Source organism: Dryobates pubescens, chromosome 28, assembly GCF_014839835.1.
Source record: "Dryobates pubescens isolate bDryPub1 chromosome 28, bDryPub1.pri, whole genome shotgun sequence".
In the NCBI taxonomy this organism is placed as follows: domain Eukaryota; kingdom Metazoa; phylum Chordata; class Aves; order Piciformes; family Picidae; genus Dryobates; species Dryobates pubescens.
The window spans coordinates 11286937-11305934 of NC_071639.1; the positions used below are offsets into that span (position 1 = coordinate 11286937).

At 44.4% G+C, this 18998-nt stretch overlaps 1 protein-coding gene across 1 annotated transcript; it reads left to right on the forward strand.

Annotated features, from left to right (window-relative positions):
* The first annotated feature begins 223 nt into the window (after positions 1 to 223).
* On the forward strand, positions 224 to 18025 carry SNX3 (sorting nexin 3). Its single transcript, XM_054174093.1, has 4 exons — positions 224 to 515; positions 12940 to 13035; positions 13402 to 13526; positions 16830 to 18025. Exons 1-4 carry the CDS (start codon positions 354 to 356, stop codon positions 16933 to 16935), a joined length of 489 nt encoding a protein of 162 aa, XP_054030068.1. The 5' UTR covers positions 224 to 353; the 3' UTR covers positions 16936 to 18025.
* The last annotated feature ends 973 nt before the right edge of the window (positions 18026 to 18998 follow it).

Here is an 18998-nt window from a genome sequence, read left to right on the forward strand (position 1 = left end):
AGCAGAGGGCTCGCTGCCCTGCCCGGCGACCCCGCGCCGCCGTCTGCAGCCTGCCGAGCCCGACGGCGGGCGGGCGGGTCCGAGACACGGCGCACGCCGGGGGCTGTAGTTGAGAAGCGGAGGCCGCACCGAGCCGTGCAGGACCGGGGCGGCCCCCGAGGACTACAAAGCCCAGGCTGCCTTGCTGGCGGGCGGCGGGCGCGTCCGCGGGCGGCGGCGTGGGTGCGCGTTGCCGGGCAGTCAGCTGGCCGCGGGGCGATAAGAGGGCGCGCGGCGCGGGGCGGCGGTGCTGCTGCTCCTCGGTGTTCGCTCACGTCCTGCCGCGCTCCGGGGGGAAAGGCGCCCGCTCCGCCATGGCCGAGACGATCGCGGACACCCGGCGGCTGATCAGCAAGCCGCAGAACCTCAACGACGCCTACGGGCCGCCCAGCAACTTCCTGGAGATCGACGTGGGCAACCCGCAGACGGTGGGGGTGGGCCGCGGCCGCTTCACCACCTACGAGATCCGCGTCAAGGTGAGGACGCGGCCTGGCTCGGCTCGGTCCCGTGCGGCCTGGCGGCGGGGGTCGCTGGAGCCAGATCCGCTCCTGCTAGCCGAGGGTTCGGCCCCGCCGCCCCCGCCCGGGCCAAGGCGGCTGGCCGGGGGCGCTCGGAGGGGTACGTGTCCGCTCCTCCCGCGGCCGAGCCCGGCGCCTCGGGAGCGAATATAAGGCGGGAGGTGAATGGGGAGCCTCTGGGTCGTATTGGGCTCCGCGGCGGGCTCGGGCTGGCTCTTATGTAACCGGTTTGGGTGTCCCCGGGGGCCGGGGTGGCGGTGACAGGCTGCTGCCGTCCTGTCCTTCAGGGCCTGCTTCGCAGCCAGTGCGGTGAGTGCCGCAGGGGAGGTGGTGGCTGAGCAGCGCTGGACTTCATCCTCGGTGTGGGAGCAGGCCCCAGCCTCTACAAGCAGCAGCGTTCGATAACTCATGGTCTGGTAGTAGCCGAGGCAACGCCTCTCGGTTGAGATAACTAAGGGACAAATGCACTGCTGTGAGACTGAAATGTTGCTGTGCTGTGAGCAATTGCCTGTCTGTCTCCTGAATAAATAGAAGAGGGTGAACTCAGCTGTCTGTAGTAGTATGGGTGGATCTGCCCAGAGAAGGTCAAGTTCAGGATTCCAGCAGCCTCAAAAATGCTGTGCAGCATGTGTAAATAAGACAAGTGAGCACTCGTGGTAGATCAAAGCTAGCTGAAGTGATAAGGTGAGTGTGTATGGAGGAGGGCTTCCTGGTTTCTGCTGTACCTAAGCACAAATTGAGTTCGTAATAAATAGAGTTATTTCTCATCATGTGTTATCAAATACTTTTTCTTAGTAGCACCAGACCCTTTCCTGGCTGGAAGGGCCATGTTTGCTGACTAGCCTCAAAAAGTAGTACTCTTGAGCTTGAGGAAAGCTATGTGAAATCATTGCACTGATCCTTGGGCTTTCTAGTTTCATAAACAGGGCCTGGAGGAATGTAAAGAAAACTACTGTCTCTGTGATGTGATCCTTGCCTGTGACTGATGGGGACCCTTTTAGCTTATGCTGCCAGGCATAAGTTGTGTTCAGGAAAGATGACCTCTTGGAATTTATTTATTTTTTTCCCTAGCTTGTGGCTGAGTCTCCTACCTTGTGCAGCTTTAGTCTCTCACACCTGATTGAACCTGGCAGTCATAGAGGAGGGACAAGCCTCACTGAACCCCAGCACATATTCTCTGCTATGAGTTCTTTCACTGGACACCATGGAGTGCACATGGCACAAGGCTTCATCTGAGGGCTGCTGCCTTGGTCACTCGAATTGTTAAGACAAAACTAAAAGTCTGTGTGGGTTTTCTGATATTGAAAGTCTTTTAAGTTCTAAACTTAGTGTAGCTTTACTTAAATCTCAGTTGATTTTGCTTTTTTTAAAGCTACTAAGGAGGATGCTTCTTTATTTCTGACGCTCTTCTTATGTTTCAGGATGTGTCCATAGGGCCAGGAAGAATAAATTAAAACAATTGTTACCTATGTTTGGCCTGTGCCTGAGGACAGATTAGAACTTGCTGACTTGGGTCATGTTACACTGCCCTTATCGTAAGGACCCTAGCTGTCCACTTAGCAGAGGGATGTAACTCTACCTTGCTGGAAAGTATTTGTGCCTGAGGTTCCTGATGACTTTTCTTTCCATGAGGCTGAGCATTTAGAATTGCTGCATCTGGGGAAGATGATACAAAAGGGATTTAGCCTTGGCAATGAGACCAAATTTACTGGGGCTAAAAAAATAATCATTTTGGGGTTTAAATCCTCAACTGAAGTAATTCAGCAGAAAGGAAATCAGAAAAAAAAACAAACAGGTTTTGAGACAGATTGCTCTTAGCCTATATGCTGTTTGGGGTAGAAAATTCTGGATTCCTGTTGTAAGGAAGACCTAGATGGGACTTAAACAAACATACACTGTGATAGTGCTGTGACCTTCCTCTATTCTTCCTTCCAGTCTGGCTCCTGTATAAACATTGCTTCCTCCACCCTCCTTATGTGTATCTGTGCAAGCCTGTGTACAGAACTTGGAATACATGACCATTCCCTTTCCAGTTTGCACTGTACACATAGTGCACCCATGCTTTATATGTTCATAGCTATCATGAAGGGCAAAATTGAGCTTTATGTCTGTGTGCTGGAAGGCTACAGAGCAGGTAATACAAGTCATGCAGAGCTGTGTTCACTGTCTAAACTTGTATCAACTAACTGCTTCTCAGCAGAGCACACAAGTTTCAGCATGGGAGAAGAGCTGAAACTTGGGTTGCTGTAGTATTGTGTTTCTAAAAGGTAGGCTTTGTACTGTAAGCTGCTTGTTGGAGTGTGGCAGCCAGTAGCCACCAGTTAACCTCTGTGGTTTGACAACGGCTTGTGGTCACAGAAAGTTGCAGCTGGCATTTGCGGTTTCTCCCAGCAGTGCTAGTGGTGGCAGCAAAACAAACCTGAGAAGATGGAATGAATTATCTATGTCATATCTGGAAAGCTATATCTTCTGCCAACCCCAACATTAACATACTAAATGGAGCAGAAGTGGATGGTTTAACTGCTGCCAAGGTCTGGTAAAAGCCATTGGACAGCCTGATGTTATGGCTGGAGGTCACACTAAGCCAGAAACGTTGTCAGATTGGACACTTGAGATTCAAGGTTGTATTGAAGCCATTAAACTTGTACCATTGCCACAGTGTTCACAAACATGGTCCAAGGGTAACTCTGCCTATTGCTTTGGCTGAATCTTGAAGTTTAACTTTTTTTTGGCAAGACTGAACTTTGCAACAGACTCTTGAAGCGATGTCTGGTAACTAATAACTTGCAGAAAGTACCTGCGTGAAGTACTTCAGAGTTCCTCCTAAATGTCTGTTGGCAAGCTTTCTACTGATACTGCAGCTGAAGCATATCTGTTTCTTGGAAAGCAGCAAGTGGAACTACCTCATGCTTCAGTTTGTGTATTGCTGTATTCATCAACTTCTGGTGGAAGTTGGAAAGCTTAATAAGGAACCCAAAAGTTTTGGGTGCTCTATGCAGCAGCTGGATACTGCTGGATGACCAAGTCAGTTGTATTCCAGTGCTTAGGAAGGCTTTTCACAGCATGTGTCTCTGCAGACTAGCAGGATGGTTATGTGTTGTGGTATTTCCCCAGGCAATTAAGCTCTTGGAGTGCTGCAGGTGGAACCTACACAGCACTTGCTGTGGGGCAGTTTAATTCACAGATGGTCAGTTGGCCAAGGTATTGACTTTCTGAGCCTGAACTTGCATGAAATCATGTTCTGTTCTTGGCAGACTGGACAAGGTGATGACAAAGCTTTCCACTGTAGCAACACAATGTGGTGGTATGCCACTGCAGCACAGCTTGGTGATGAAAGCTAAATGCCTTGTTCAGTAATGGTAAATGATACAGAAAATGCCATCCTGCAGTGCTAAAATTGTACTTTTGAGTGGGTCTTGTTCTTGACAGGGTACTTGAGAATTTGCTTTGCAGCAGCATTAGGCAGTGAGTTTGTACCATTTTGAGGTATCCTTTGTGTGAAGGCTTAGTATGAGCTAAAAGGGAGAGCAATGCAGTAGGATATAAAGCTCAAAGTGCTTTTTCCAGTGAAATAAAACTTAATAGTAGTCACCTCATCTAAAGGTACCTAGATGATCACAGTATGGTGAGTAGTGGTTAAAACTAACATAATGGATTTGATTTTTCTGCTGGGGTAATACAACAAACCATTGCCCTTCCCTCTTGAGGAAGAGTGTGAACCAACAGTTAAACTTCAGTGTAAATACCCTTGCATTCCACATGCTTTTTGTCATGAGTCTTTACTAGCTCCTCAGGAAGTGGCACCAGAGAGGTGGTGGTTCTCTTCTACTTGTTGCACCTTGTTACAGCTTTTCAGGGTGGGCTTGTGCATGCCAACGCTTCAAGAGCATACCTGTTGCAATATATGGGCTGCAAGCCAGTCCTCTCTCTGAATTCCATTAATCCAATGTAGAGCAAATGACAGCTGTCATATCCTGCAGCATGCCTGCAGTCCTCAGTCCCCTTCCAGGTATACTTTGACTTCTGCTGTAGTTGAGGCAAATAATTGGCTTGTTAAGTGGGTCAACAGGAACATCTTTGCTCAAACAGATTCTGTGAAACAGCTTCAGTTGCTAAATCCTTTTAGGAGACAAGACTTAAGCTTTACAAGCTAACTCTGATCCCAGCAACTGGTGACACACTTCAGAGCTGTATGCTCACTGTAAGAGCAGTGCCATAGGAGACAAGCACATTGGTTAGAATACTGTCAACAAAGCATACAGATATTTGAGAACTTTCTAGATGGGAAAATATCCCTTTGTTAATACTTTCATCTGTTGCTGTAGAAACTTCTGTGCTGCTCTTTTCAGTTGGGTTTGTCACCCAGGCTAAAAGGTTCTGTTATCTCCTTGTGGTTAGTAAGGACTGGCAGAGAAGTCATGAATATTCAGGCTGATAGAGCTAAAGTCCCTGTTACAGGAGCTACAAAGTCCAAGCAGTTAAAGAATTTTCTTAGTCAAGCCAAAGTTAAACAAAAAGCCTTTATCTTAATTCTGTCCTTTAATGTTGAATGATCTTATGCCTCTCATCAGTGTGATGAAACTCATTACTAGAGCTTCTCAAGGTTCCAGAGCTCAGTGGCCTGTCTTGAGGTATAGAAAGGTAAGGCCTTGCTGCTGTGCTTCCAGATGTTGTGAAATTCATCTCTTGGGTGGTGCCAGTGTTTCACCTTTCCTGTATCTTCTGCAGAAAGGCTTCTGTAGACCTGCAGAGATATTTGACTACTCAGGCCTGGAGTGGGGAAGGAAATGAACACACAGGCTGTGAAGTGCCCACACTGTTAAGAATAGTATTGGCCTCAAGGGCTGGGGAAGTATATCTGCTACACTTGAACTGCTTTTGAAAGTCTGTTCTCGTTTTAACCCCTTTTTTCAAGACCTCACTTGGATACAGTGTTTGCACTTCATATTTTTAGTAGTCTGATTGGAGTTTGACTTCTGTTACCAACTCAGAGTAAGGTGGTGAATGAACTGAAGATGCAGCTTGGTCAGAAAGCACCTGTCTGACACCATGCTTGTGCAAAGCGACACCCTTGATCTGGTGAATGTCTTCATGTCTTGCACTTCATGTGCTGGGCAGAGTTTGAAGTTGCAGACTCGTCTGCCACCACGAGAAGAAACAAATCTGCTGGTGCACATAGTTGACATTAGCATTGTTCAGTTTCATCATCGGCAAAGCCTGTAGTGGGGTAATGACTAAACAGTGACTCAGTGTGAATGTATTTAGAGATGCCTAGTCAGCACTAATTCTCTGTTTCCTTACTGCTGCAAACCTTGCATCACACCAAGTCTGCTCAAACTGGAGTTTATTACTCCTAATATCCTATTCAAGACACTGCTATAAGTTAGGTATTTTTAGACCCATCTTTAAAGGGTAAACCTGCACTGATTCAGGTGACTTTCAGATCTACAGCCCAGGTACTGTACCTTTGTAAACATAAACTGTTCCTTCAAGTAGTAATTCAGACAAGAATGGCTGGAAGCCTAGGAACTGCTCAGGACACTGACTAGGGAGACTATTGCGTTTCTCTGTGTGGGTGAAAGAAAATTGCAAAGCAAGCAAAGTGGCTTTACAAGTGGCTATTGCCTGCATTTGCTCTGAGCAGATGATTTTTCTGTAGAGGTTTTGATTAAACAACATTCAAGATCTGGTCCAAAGGTGCTGAACTAGTTTGGTGTTGATGTCTGTGTAAATAACATCAAGTCTCTGAATAGTGGTTCTTATTAATGTATTAGCTTCACTGGTGACTTGGACTCTATTTCTGCACATGGTGTGGGCCTTGACTGTCATGTATTAAGTGTCCACTCCAGTACAGTGTTGAGCAGACTAAATCCAACAGAGCAGTGACTAATCTTTGTAGGACAGATGGCTGTGATCCAGGGAGGCATGTGATCCCAGAGTATTTTGATACCTCTTTATTTTTAGATGCTGCTTTACCACCTCTGTACCTGGAAATAGTCTCTGAAACTATTTCTGTGGGCCTAAGCTGCAGTATCCCCTAAGACAGGCTACAAATTAATGAACAGGAGCTGTCAGCCTTTCTGTAGCTGTTAGGTGTCTACTTAATGTGACTGTCACTGCTCCAATAGAACTGGAAATATGAAGACAATTTTTTTGCTTCTTGATACATCTATTTCTAGCTATGCTTAAGAAGTGTAGGGGTACTGTACTGTCTCTAGCTTGCCAAACATGTTAAACCTTTCATTTCTGATAAAAACTATCAATGGCAGTAATTTTCTGTAATTTCATCAGCCCCCTTTGACTGGAGCTGGTAGATGTCAGGTAATGACACCAAAGCATCAGCTTAATGTGATCTCTTTTCAGTCATTCTCAAGGAGGAGTGAATAGTAATGTTACAGTAGGTCAAACCAGAGCTTGTGGCAGTCATGGCTTGCAACTGTATAAAAGCAGCAGCCCTTTCTCTTTAAGAGGAATATTTGGTGTTTCAGAGGACACTTTGGCTTGCTAACCTTGAAATAATTACCCAGAGTTAGTAATTCTGTTTGGGTGTTGTAATAACCTTTACCTGAATGTGTCCTTTTAAAGTGGGCTTCCAAGCATGGAATCTGAAGAATAAAGAATGCCTAATCAATCTGTTTTTCAAACTTGCCCTGCTTTGAGCCTTTTGACCATGGCACACTGATTGAATGATGTTGGTGAACTTGGTCAGGTGACGATAGATGCTGCTTGGCAAAACCCAAGACAGCTTAGGCTAATTTTCCCAGAGCAGCTCTGGACTCAGGGCATTGGACTTGGCAAAGGTTAACTCTACTCTAAAGAGACAGAATCATAGAATCAATAAGGGTGGAAGAGACCTCAAAGATCAAGTCCAACCTGTCACTCAAGACCTCATGACTACTGGACCATGGCACCAAGTGCCATGTCCAATCCCCTCTTGAACACCTCTGGGGATGGTGACTCCACCACCTCCCTGGGCAGCACATTCCAATGGCCAAAAACTCTCTCTGTGAAGAACTTTCTCCTTGCCTCCAGCCTAAACTTTCCCTGGCACAGCTTGAGACTGTGTCCTCTTGTCATTGTGTTCTTTTAGGGTTTCATTGCCTTAAAGATGGGAAACATCCTAGCTCTGTCTCAGTACTGTGGAGTGGGAAGCTCTATTGGTCTTGGTATAGCTTAAGCCAGCCTTGTTAAAAACTTAGGTGCCTGCATATAGTCAGAGTTATTCAGTGTTCCATTAACTTCAGATCTTTTTGCAGCTAGGTGCACATTCAGTAGATGTGGACACCAAGTGGATAAAAGAGGAAGGAGAACTCTGCTTAGATCAAAAGGTCTGAAACTTGGACAAATAACAGCCTCTTATCTCACCTTTTGCAGTGGGGAAAGAGGTTTCCTTCAGTGAAGTACACAGCAAAAATCTGAACTCGTAGCAATGAAGTTCAGAGCATGTTTTCCTTCTTTCATGATCCTTATAATTGTAGGAAACGGGGAGGTAGCTGCTTATGTCAAGTCGGGAAGGAAGCAAACCACTGGCAAGGTTTCTGCAATTGCACTGGGCTGCTGCAGCCAGTTTCTAGTACTGAAAGACAGCAGGCTCTTGCTTTAGGAAAACCATCACACTCTTTTTATCCACCCTGAAAGCTGCTTACAGTAACACCCCTCGCCCCCGAGCTCCCATCAGCTTACTGTAAATGTAGCCAAAGGGGTAGTCTCTTGACAAAGATAATGCTTGTATGATAGGAAGAAGCTTGAATTTAGCTTCTGAGAGTCAAGGCCACAAACTTCTATCAAAAGTGAGCTGAGTGCTTTCTTTCACTCTATTTTAATGGAAATAGAGTTGTATCAAGGCTGCCATAACCTACTTGAAAAGACAACATCAAAGTAGGTGCTATGGCAACAGTGCAGCTTTATTCTCAGTCTGATGGGGTGGGAGACCTGGGCAGTGCAGTGCTGCTGTTACATTGACAGATGAAGAAATTAATCAATTTTTCCTCAAACTATCCTGGGCAGCCACAGTTGTGGAGTTTCTGCAGTTGCAGGGATGAATTGAGCTGCAGTGTCACTGACTCAATCTTGCAGAGCATCACCGTGCACTCTGAAGGGACCCAGATGCTGTTTGCATTCGATATGTGTCTACAAATGAACTTGTAGGAACAAGTCTGGCTATTTGCAAGCTTTTTTTCCACTTGCTGGATCAATTCATCTAGTCTAGATAACAAAACACTTGGGTACAAACTGATTTATTTGAAGTGCTCCCATTTTTCCTCCTACATGTAAGGCAACTTGTACACCCCGGTGGCTGCAGCAGGGAGCTGTGCATCTGAAGCTGAATGGACAGTATTGACAGGTACTTGGAACTACTTGTGTTCTGCTTGGGAGGGTCTCTTCAGTCATATATTACAACATTGGTTTCTATCTAGGCATTAACTCAGGGAGTGACTACTAACAGCTAGAACACTGTCACCTGGTTGTCTGAGCTACTGTCTTAGGGCTGTCACTTGCTTCTGAGGTGAATTTGGGAACCTCCTGAGGTTGGAGCCAGACTTGCACTTTGCATCTGTTACAATAACAAATGTAGCTGAGGGAACATGCTTACCCTGAGTACAGGCTTTGCCCTGAAGTCTGGTAGCACACAACCACTACTTTCTATTCCTGGTTTGTTGAATGCCAGCCAGATGACTGTAGAAATCCCTTTGGCATTTGAGTGGAGAAATGCAGGAGTGACTTAAGGGTCTGGGTTTGTCATCTGCTATTTAACTATGTAATTTGACTTGCCACCAGCTCTGACAATGTTTATTCCAGTGTTCTGGGTTGTCCATTAGCTCACCCAGCAGAACACAGGCTGTTTGACAGTAGCCAGAGAAAGCTTAATGAGTGTCTACATGTAGTCTGATACAGAAGCAGTGCAAGGCAGACCCTATCTTCTCTTGGTATCTTTATGATTAGGATTTTGGGCTGTGTGGGACTCCTGCAGAGCTGGTTTATTTATGCTTTTATTGTCCTGCTTTACCTGCAGTTCTGACTAGAGACTTCTGGTTGTTTGATGCCCTAGGCAGTGTGCATAATCCTTTCAGGTGGAGGGCTTGCATTCAGACTAAGAGGCATGATTTGGGGTGAGGAAGCTGCTGAAAACGTTCTATATAAAAATGAGACTAATTACCCTTAGAGAAGGAAAGAAACCACCAAAACAACTTGCTGCAGCAATGGTGTTGAACTTATCAGAGGAATCAGCTATGCTCCAGGGCCTGTGCCAAGTTGGGTCATGAGCTTCATGACAGACTGCAGATCAACAGGGCAGAAAGCTGACACTGTGGTGATGAATGAGGAGAAGTGTTTGTAGATATGAGATCTGCCTGACTTCAAGTTTTGTGCCTTACTTCTGGCCTTGTTCTATCAGGAAAAGCACAAACAGTCTTCAGAATAGCTGCTGGCACCTCAGTGACTAAACAGGGATAAGTCTCAAACTGAAGCTAAAAAACTTATTTTGATAATCCTGTGTAGTTCTCAGAGAAAGGCAAGTACAGTAACTTCAGATGTCAATAGATCCTGAGTTAAAAATAGAGCACCAAGGTATAAATAGATTAAACAGTATAAAGCAGGACTCTCAAATAGCCTTTATTTTCTTTAAAATCAGAGATTCTGTCTTAGAGCAGCATTCTTCAGAGAGGTAACTGTATCAGTACTAATTTCTAGAGGAAGGAAAATTCCTGCAGTTTCTGGGTCTTAAGAAATGAGGTTCAGAGGCTGATCTCAACAGGTAGCCCTAATTTGTACCCAGCCCAAAGAACAGGGGACATGCACTTTCCTTTATCATGTAGTTGTCAAGCTGTGACTATAAGCCACTTAACTTAATGACATACTTTCCAGTTTGAACATTTCATAGAATCAGTGAGGGTGGAAAAGACCTCAAGGATCATCAAGTCCAACCTGTCACCCAACACCTCATGGCTACTAGACCATGGCACCAAGTGCCACATCCAATACCCTCTTGAACACCTCCAGGGACAGTGACTCCACCACCTCCCTGGGCAGCACATTCCAATGGCTAACAACTCTCTCTGGGAAGAACTTTCTCCTCACCTCCAGCCTAAACTTCTGGTGCAGCTTGAGACTGTGTCCTCTTGTTCTGGTGCTAATTGCCTGGGAGAAGAGACCAACCCCCACCTGGCTGCAACCTCCCTTCAGGTAGTTGTAGAGCTTATAATCAAGGATTTCTCAACTTGAAGGGAAAACAAGTACTTTAACTCTCCTTTTCTCCAACTTCCTAGCTGCACTAACATGTCAAAAGGGAATGTAGAAGGTAAAATGAGCTCAGCTGGCACTTCTACCCCTACATTGTACCTGTAACCCTGATACGTTGTTTAGAGATTAACTTTATAGACTTCATGCCCAGAAGCATGAAAAGAGTTCCTGAAGACCTGCAAATCCATTGTTTCTAGCTGCTTTCATTCAGTTCTAATCCCTCTTGTAAGTAACTTGAGAGGAGAATGGAATACATTCTGCAGGTGAGAGCCTATGTGTTAGAGGACTTTTCACCTGAGACTGACAAAGAGTTGATGTTGTAATATGGAAGGCTGAGCTTGGTTAAAAAGCCAACAGCTGAAATCAGAGAAAAATAATCCAGTACTTCAACTTCTGGGAATCCCCTTCATGCACTCAGGGGGACATAGCTTCATTCATTCTGGAGTAGAGCATTCTTATCCTCAGGCCAAGAGTGTTTATTTATAAAGCCTGACTTTTGGAATAATAGTCTTAAGTGCAGTTTTATTGTTAGTCACTGGTACAGTCAACAGGGCCTTACCTGGGAAGGGGAGCTTGAGTGCCTTCAAACATTTAGCAATAAGAGATTGCATAACAAAATACTGTTCTGTATTTGATCAGTTGTAAATTATGCACTAAATAGCCATGATGTGAAAGCACACAGCTAACTTCTCAAGTACTTTTGAACTTTGACAGCCAAAACCTTGCTATTGGCTGGCAGTAATACAATGGCCCATAGTCATGCAGGAGAAGTATCTCTGCAATTAAACCTGTTTTGAGCAGCCAGAAGTATCACTTGATACCTTATGTATGACACCTTACAAATTATACCCTCCAGGGTTATCCACTCAAACTGTGACCAGAAGCTGAAAGAGATTGCTTAGAACTTAAGAGAAATAAACCAACAGAAGAAAGGGGGGGGGGGGGAGGGGGGATGGGGGAAATGCTAAGATGGGAATGACTACTGTGCTTCTGCCAACAGGAAAACAGAGAATAATTGTAGTGCCATGTAAACATCAGCTTCCTAGGGTACTTCAAAGGTATATTAAGATAGTGATTATGCAGACTGGTAACAGTAAGCTTTATTCTGTTACTTTGGTTTTGTGTATGGCAGTTACAGACTCCTGGTGTTGCTTGTAGGAGTTATGACCTACCAAAAACATTTTTATAGCACTCCAGCCAGTTTGCCACCTTAATATTTAAGCTTCAAATTGTGGTCTTGGAGCTTTGCATCCTGGAGATGTCATTGGGGGAGCACCCTCTGCATCTGTTCTTAAAAGAATGTGCAAGTGGCATTACAGCAAGAACACTGCACCCCAAGAACAAGCAGAAGGAATAGAGGCTTTCATGCAAGTTAGTGTAAGGACACATCAGGGTCCTTGTGCATTTAACATGGTCTTGTGCAGCCTCATAGCCTGGCTCATGTTTGATGTCCCTTTCAAGGGTTTTAGAGTTCCTTGTTCAGGAAAGTTTTACGTGGTTTAACTTCATAGCTAAACAATCTGATCTGATTAGCTTTGAACATTGTGTTGTCTTGGCTTTGGCTGTTTTGAAGCTGTCAGAGCTTTGCAGCTTGTACTATTAAATCTTCAGCTTTATCTGTCCTGAGTGGATTCACTGTAGGACTTACTGGATTTTGCTTTTGAAGGTGTTAAAGGCCAGTTCTATCAGGTAGCAGGGTACAGGAAGCTGGGTTAATGTCCTATGCTGGTACCTGAAACACCCCCTTGAATGCAATAGAAGGAGCTTGTATGGATTAAGACACTTTCTTCCCCTCTCCTCCATCTCCAGTTTTGTACATATGTTGGCTTTGGGAATTGAGCTCCTGAGACAGAATAGCAAATGCTTCTGTGACCCTAGGGACATCTCAAAGGGCCAGCAAATCTGCTACCCTGCTAGGTGGTGTGGTGGCAAAATACCAGTGATTAGAATGCCATAAAATGAGGCCCCCAGTTAAGCAGTTTGAGGTACAAGTTACTCATGTAGCTTCCAGAGCTTTATCTATTTCTCTATCACTTCTCAGTACTGGTTTTGGTGCTTATGTGGAACTAATTCTTAAGTTTGTTGCTTCTGCCTATCAAAACTTCTAATTTGTCTAATCAATAACTTATGTTCTTGTTTTCAGACAAATCTACCTATCTTCAAATTGAAAGAATCCACAGTCAGAAGAAGATACAGTGACTTTGAATGGCTAAGGAATGAACTAGAAAGAGAAAGCAAGGTGGGTGAAAGGAAAAGTAAATCCAAGTCTCTATAGACAGGGTAATGATGCTGAAATTTTATCCTTATGTTATAAAGCATATATATCATGTGGGGCAGATATTGTGGTTAATGTCCAGAGCTAAAGCACTGTGTCAGTCTTTCATCAAACCTCAGTCATACAATGCTGGAGGCTGTTTAGTAGGTGTGAGTTAAAACTACTTGAATTCGCCTTACCTCTGTGGGGCAGATACTGTTCTTCTCTGCTCATCTGTCCCTTCACTAGGGATGTGATTGGGTTGGGTCCTCTAAGAGAAGCAGGTGACACAGGAGGTGTATTGAACTTGCTGACAGACTGCATTTTAAGGACACTTTCTAAATGTTCCAGGTTGTGGTACCTCCTCTACCAGGAAAAGCTCTTCTCCGTCAGCTCCCTTTCCGAGGCGATGATGGCATATTCGATGATTCCTTCATAGAGGAAAGGAAGCAGGCTCTTGAGCAGTTCATAAACAAGTGAGTGATGGGGCTGGTGATCTGGAGACAAACCCAGGACTGAAGTCTCTAAAACTGAATTCAGGCTGTTCATCCTCTAATGGTGGTAACTGCAGTGGGCTTAGAATAACAGCTTTCACATAATCTTGCAGTAGGACATAGTGAGAGTGCTCCTCCAGTGTTTAGGTTGGATATCTTAATGTTTACCTGAACAGCTGAGATGAATGTTAGTGCTATTGTTAATTTATGCAAATTACTACTAAAATTATAGCTCTCAGAATAGTTCTACTTTTTCATTTCTGAAAAGGTATCCTGCCCTGGCTGAACAATGGCGCTTACAATGGGCTTGCAGCAGTTTACTTTGATTGCAGATATGGGGTGTTATCAGTTTGTGTAATGATGCATATTCTCTCTAATCATCATGAGAATCTTCCTGAAGGTGTAAAAACACTACCTGAGGTATGCACACTATAGTTTGAAATAGACACTTTGTGGTTTTTCTCAGTGCTTTTCAAAGGGTGAGCAGAAATGACAGTAACAATCTTAAGATTCCTTTTTTTCCCCCCACCATCTGACACTACTAACTGCTCTCTGTGTATTGACCTGAAGAGCTGCTTCAGTACCTTCAACAGTGTAGATCCAAGCAGTGAGGAAGAAGGTGCTGTCTGTCAAACAGCTGTTCTGGTCTCTAGAACCAATGCTGTTCAGACCAGCTGGATTTGGGACTGCTCCCAAGCTTGTCAGTTCCCCTGGTATTCTAACCTTGTTTAATAGCAATGCCCTTCAACAGGAACAGAATCTGCTTATCAGTTGTTGTTAGTTCAGGCATATCTGGCTTGGAGTTGCAAGTGGCTGGTTAACTCAAACTGTCTTTGTGCATGTGTGACTATGAAATCTCTTCAATTTTTCTTCTCATAGTTGCTTGTTAGATCAACTTAGGGGTGTTGTTACTAGTTCTAAGCAGGTAAAATGCTTCAGACTGCTCTCCCCTCGGTCCAAAGACAAGTGGAATGGATTTTTGAAGCATCTGGTTTTGCATTTACACTACATGAAGGCAGATGACCTTTTATAGTAAGATGGTTTTTAATGCTGTACAATCAAGGCAGCCATGACTATGAAGTGCAGCTTTTATCCATGCAGGTTTGGGACTCTAAATGCAGGAGAAGGGCACTCAAAGTTTTGTAAGCTGAATATAGCAATGTGTGGGGGAAGAGGACAGCTTGTGTTTTGGAGCAGCTGATAGTGAAATGGTCATGGTCCCTGGAATCTCTGAGAAACTCAGGACACCTGACAGAAATGGAGTGGCCAGCTTGCTGGTATCACTTGTTTAGTCCTCCAGCAGTTAATACATTGATCTTGTGGAAGTGTAAAACTTCTTGGTCTGTTTTCCCTCCTTTGAAACATAAAAGCAGACTGTTAATGTAGATATTGATGTAGTGGCAGACTGGAGTATGGCTGGAACAAGACTCCTCCGGCACAGCTCCTAGCTATTCAAACTCATCAATTTATTTCAATGGCATGGCCATCAAGCAAGTATTACTAATTAAAGGTTTGAACCATGTAGAAGCTATAAGGCTTCTACCAAGTACTCTGCATACTAGTGAGATTAGACCCAAAGATAATTTGTGTAATAAATACTCAAAGCTGATCTCTGCTTGCTTTTAGAAGTAGAGTCCCACAGATAACCAGCATCACTGTATCCAAAAAGATCTTGAGGCACCAATGTCAATTCTTAATACCCAAGAGTGTCAAGATGGGAGCAGCTTTGTCCCTCTGCATGTAAATCACAGCAGTGTAGCTTGAGTCAGGTTTCTTGGGCCAGTTTGTTGGCACCACCATCAGTACTACCTGGAATGACATTCACAGGGGTGTTGCAACACTTTTGTCTCCTGAAGCTGGCTTTGGGATACATGAAAACTTTTGAAGTAGGAACTGCTGTGTGGAAGGGTCACCTTAGTGAAGAATACTGAGGAAAAGCCCCTGCAGAGTGAGATATTCATGTGAACCCAAGAGCTGAATCTGACATCAGATCTAATCTTGCAATTCAGCCACCAATTCACAAGCCTTCCTGAAAGGGAGAAGAAATATGCTGCTGCCTTTTCTTTTTGTATTTTCCCCCCACTTGAAGCTCCAGGCTGGCAACTTCAGTCTGATGGGGGTAAGAAACTCAAATTAGTTATTTCAGACTATCTTCTTGTGAACTAGTGCTTGAGGCTGGCCATATTGATAGACTATTTCAAGTGCAGTCATAAAAGCTTATCAATGCTGAATAGGAGAGCTCAGCTTCCTCATTAAAGGACACCCTTAATGACAATTGAATCTGTCCTGTGGTGAAATCAGCACTGACAGATGTTTGGAGAAGATGCACAGAAGTGCTTGGCAGTAGTGATGCTGAGCCACTGCAGTTTGCTGTATTGTACATGTTCAACCAGACAGCTTCCATTTAGAGTAGAAGTGTTCTGACAGATGTGGAGGCCAGAAGGCTGACACTAGCTGTCCTGGGGAGCTGGTGGGGGCTGTTTGTCTTGATTAACCAAACTGCTTTAGGTTTTCATATCCTTAAGTGATCAACTTCCAGGAACATTGCTTCTGTTGGATTTTCACCTATACAGAAGGCTGCTTGATATTTTAAGAGTTTACATGCAGTACCTTGTGGCTTTCTCCCAAGCTTGGGAGCGTCTTCTGATTCGATTTCAGCTCCTTTACTGTTAAAAGGATGATGGCTCAGTCTGTATGTGGAACAAAACTAAATCTACAGTAGAGGTTCTGGCCTCTTATAGAGCAGACAAGCTCTCTTATGTCTCATATCTAAGAACATCTGCAATTCACAGCATGCCCTGTGGCTGTGCCAGTGCTGCTTGTACATGCAGTGACCGTGGCAAGTCACTGCTCTAAACAGTGTCAGAACCTTCAGAAGACCTTCACCCCCCCTGCTGGAGTAAGTCTTTAACTTTACTTGCACTAACTGCTTTTGAATTAGACTGAGCATGGAGGGGTTAAGCAGGCTTTGGAAAGATGTCCTGTGTCAAAGGCTTCTAGACCTGTAAAAATCTGCTTGTCTCACTTGGCTCTAGATGTCCTATTGCTAGCATGGGCACTTTAACTGCAGGTGACAGATAATGACATCATGCTCTTCCAAAGGATCAGCTGGGGAAGGATGACACATCTTGCTGCCAGACACCTTTCTGGTCACCAACAGTGACCTGGAATTGAGATCTATGCCTAAGTGCAAACCCATAGGGTATTGGTGTGAGAGCTTTCTCTGCTGGCTAGCTGCCAGCAGCCTCCATTTGTCAGCACTAACACTTGTTTTTTCCTCTCCAGGGTTGCAGGCCACCCACTGGCACAGAATGAGCGCTGCCTTCACATGTTCTTACAAGATGAAGTAATAGACAAAAACTACACACCATCCAAAATAAGACATACTTGAGCTCTGAATCCGTCTTCTCAAACATTTAGTCGTTCTTATGCTTGGTTTTAAGAGGTTGTAGTTTGTCTTAGCATGCTGAGGATAAACAGGCACGAAGTCTCCACTAACACCAGTGCACTGCTTGGTCTTTGCATATGCTTTCTAGCATTAAAGAACTCACTTGTCTACTAGCTAAATCCCTCCAAATTCTTGATTTAAGAGTATTGTATTATGAGACCATCCACCCCTTGCAACGCCTCACAAACCTTTCCACTCTTCTTTGCAATGACTTAACAATGTTTACTGACTTGGCCTTACTTGAACTTGCACAGTTGTAGTGTCACGTGTGCACTTGTATCTGACTAAACTGCTCTGCTGTTTCTGAGGTAGTCATCTGTCTGAACTTCTGTAGAAAGACTGCTTTATTTCTGATACTCTGTGTGAGGAACACTTATGCAATTGTCTTCAAGCTTGTAAAACACTTTATACTGAAGTAATGAGGGAATTTATCTTTATATTCTGTAAGAGGGGGGAAAAAAAAGTCAAATTTATATACTAAAGTAACTTGTCTAAAGTTTTGAAATAAAAGTGAAAATGCACTTCAAATGTTCTCTCACTCTTGACCTTGAGTTGTGGGGCTTCTCATGCTTTCTGAGAAGCAGGGACTTGGTTGTACTAAGGGAACTGCTGTGTTCCATCCTTGCCCTTCTGCTCTTCAGTGTTGTCTTGTCACTAGCAGCCAGCACCAAATACTCTTAGATGCTGGCACTCACTGTTCAAGTATTAAAGAACATATGAAGGTATTGAAGCTGTTCCCGTGCTGTGCAGCCAAAGCTGGAACCCCATTCATGGTAGGCAGTCAGCAGATGCATGGCTTCTATGAGTTTGGGAAAAGAGTAGCTTTCTACTTGGCATGAAGTATCACTCCAGCTTCAACCAGCAAGTGACAATTATCCCATCCTACAGAGAAAGGAATGTTGTCGTAACCTGTAATTTATCTGCAGTCCTGGATTAAAGTAGCTCTGCAAGTACAGCTAGGGACACAAAGTCATACAAGCCTGGTGTAAAGTGTGATCATGGACCACTTCCCTGAAGCCTCTGAGAAGAGGCTGAGGGAGCTGGGGCTGCTTAGCCTGGTGAAGAGGAGGCTCAGAGGAGACCTTATTGCTGTCTTACAGCTACCTGAAGGGAGGTTGTAGCCAGGAGGAGGTTGGTCTCTTCTCCCAGGCAACCAGCACCAGAGCAAGAGGACACAGTCTCAAGCTGTGCCAGGGGAGGTTTAGGCTGGAGGTGAGGAAGAAGTTCTTCACAGAAAGAGAGATTGGCCATTGGAATGTGCTGCCCAGGGAGGTGGTGGAGTCACCATGACTGGAGGTGTTTAAGAAGAGACTGCATGGGGTGCTTTTTGCCATGGTTTAGTTGATTAAGTGGTGTTGGGTGATAGGTTGGACTCGATCTCAAAGGTCTTTTCCAACCTGGTTAATTCTATTCTGAACACTAGAGGTGAAGCTGTGGTTGTGTGATCACTGGTGAAGTGCAGCTTGTTGATGCCTGAACTGCAGTTCCCAAGCAGTGCAGCTGAAGTTGCCTTTCTCACTGGGTGCTTCTGTGGCTGGAGAAGCTTCCTTAGTGCTTCCAAATGTGACATGGGAGTGACCTATCCAGATGCTCTTGAAAACAGGTTCAAGAACACTACTGTGACTACCCAGTTCAGTGTTTTGTGCTCTCTGCCAACAGTTCATACTGGGTTAGCCTTGCTTCTGCTGATTTGTGTCCTTGCTGTTTTTGAAAACCCCTAATGATGGAGACTCCAAAGCATCCAAGGCAATCCATTTTAGTAGGGAATACTTTTGTTCCCTGGTCAGTAGAGTACAGTGGAAGAATCTAATCCAGACAGAAGTGTTAAAAGAACAGTGGAAAGTGATGTAAATTCAATATATGTTTATTCTTTTGTAAATACAATGAGTACAACTTTTTAACTTCACAAATCAGTTAATCCACTTTGTACAGGAAAAGTTTTACTCATTCTATGATAGTCCAAGTGCTGATTTCTTTCCTTTCTTTTTTTTCCTCAGTGCTAGTTC

Excerpts from the sequence above, each read along its gene's own strand:
- SNX3 (XM_054174093.1), top strand. The coding sequence starts at position 354 with ATGGCCGAGACGATCGCGGACACCCGGCGGCTGATCAGCAAGCCGCAG. Across the intron at positions 516-12,939 it reads CCTACGAGATCCGCGTCAAG|ACAAATCTACCTATCTTCAA; the intron begins GTGAGGACGCGG and ends TCTTGTTTTCAG. Across the intron at positions 13,527-16,829 it reads CTTGAGCAGTTCATAAACAA|GGTTGCAGGCCACCCACTGG; the intron begins GTGAGTGATGGG and ends TTTCCTCTCCAG.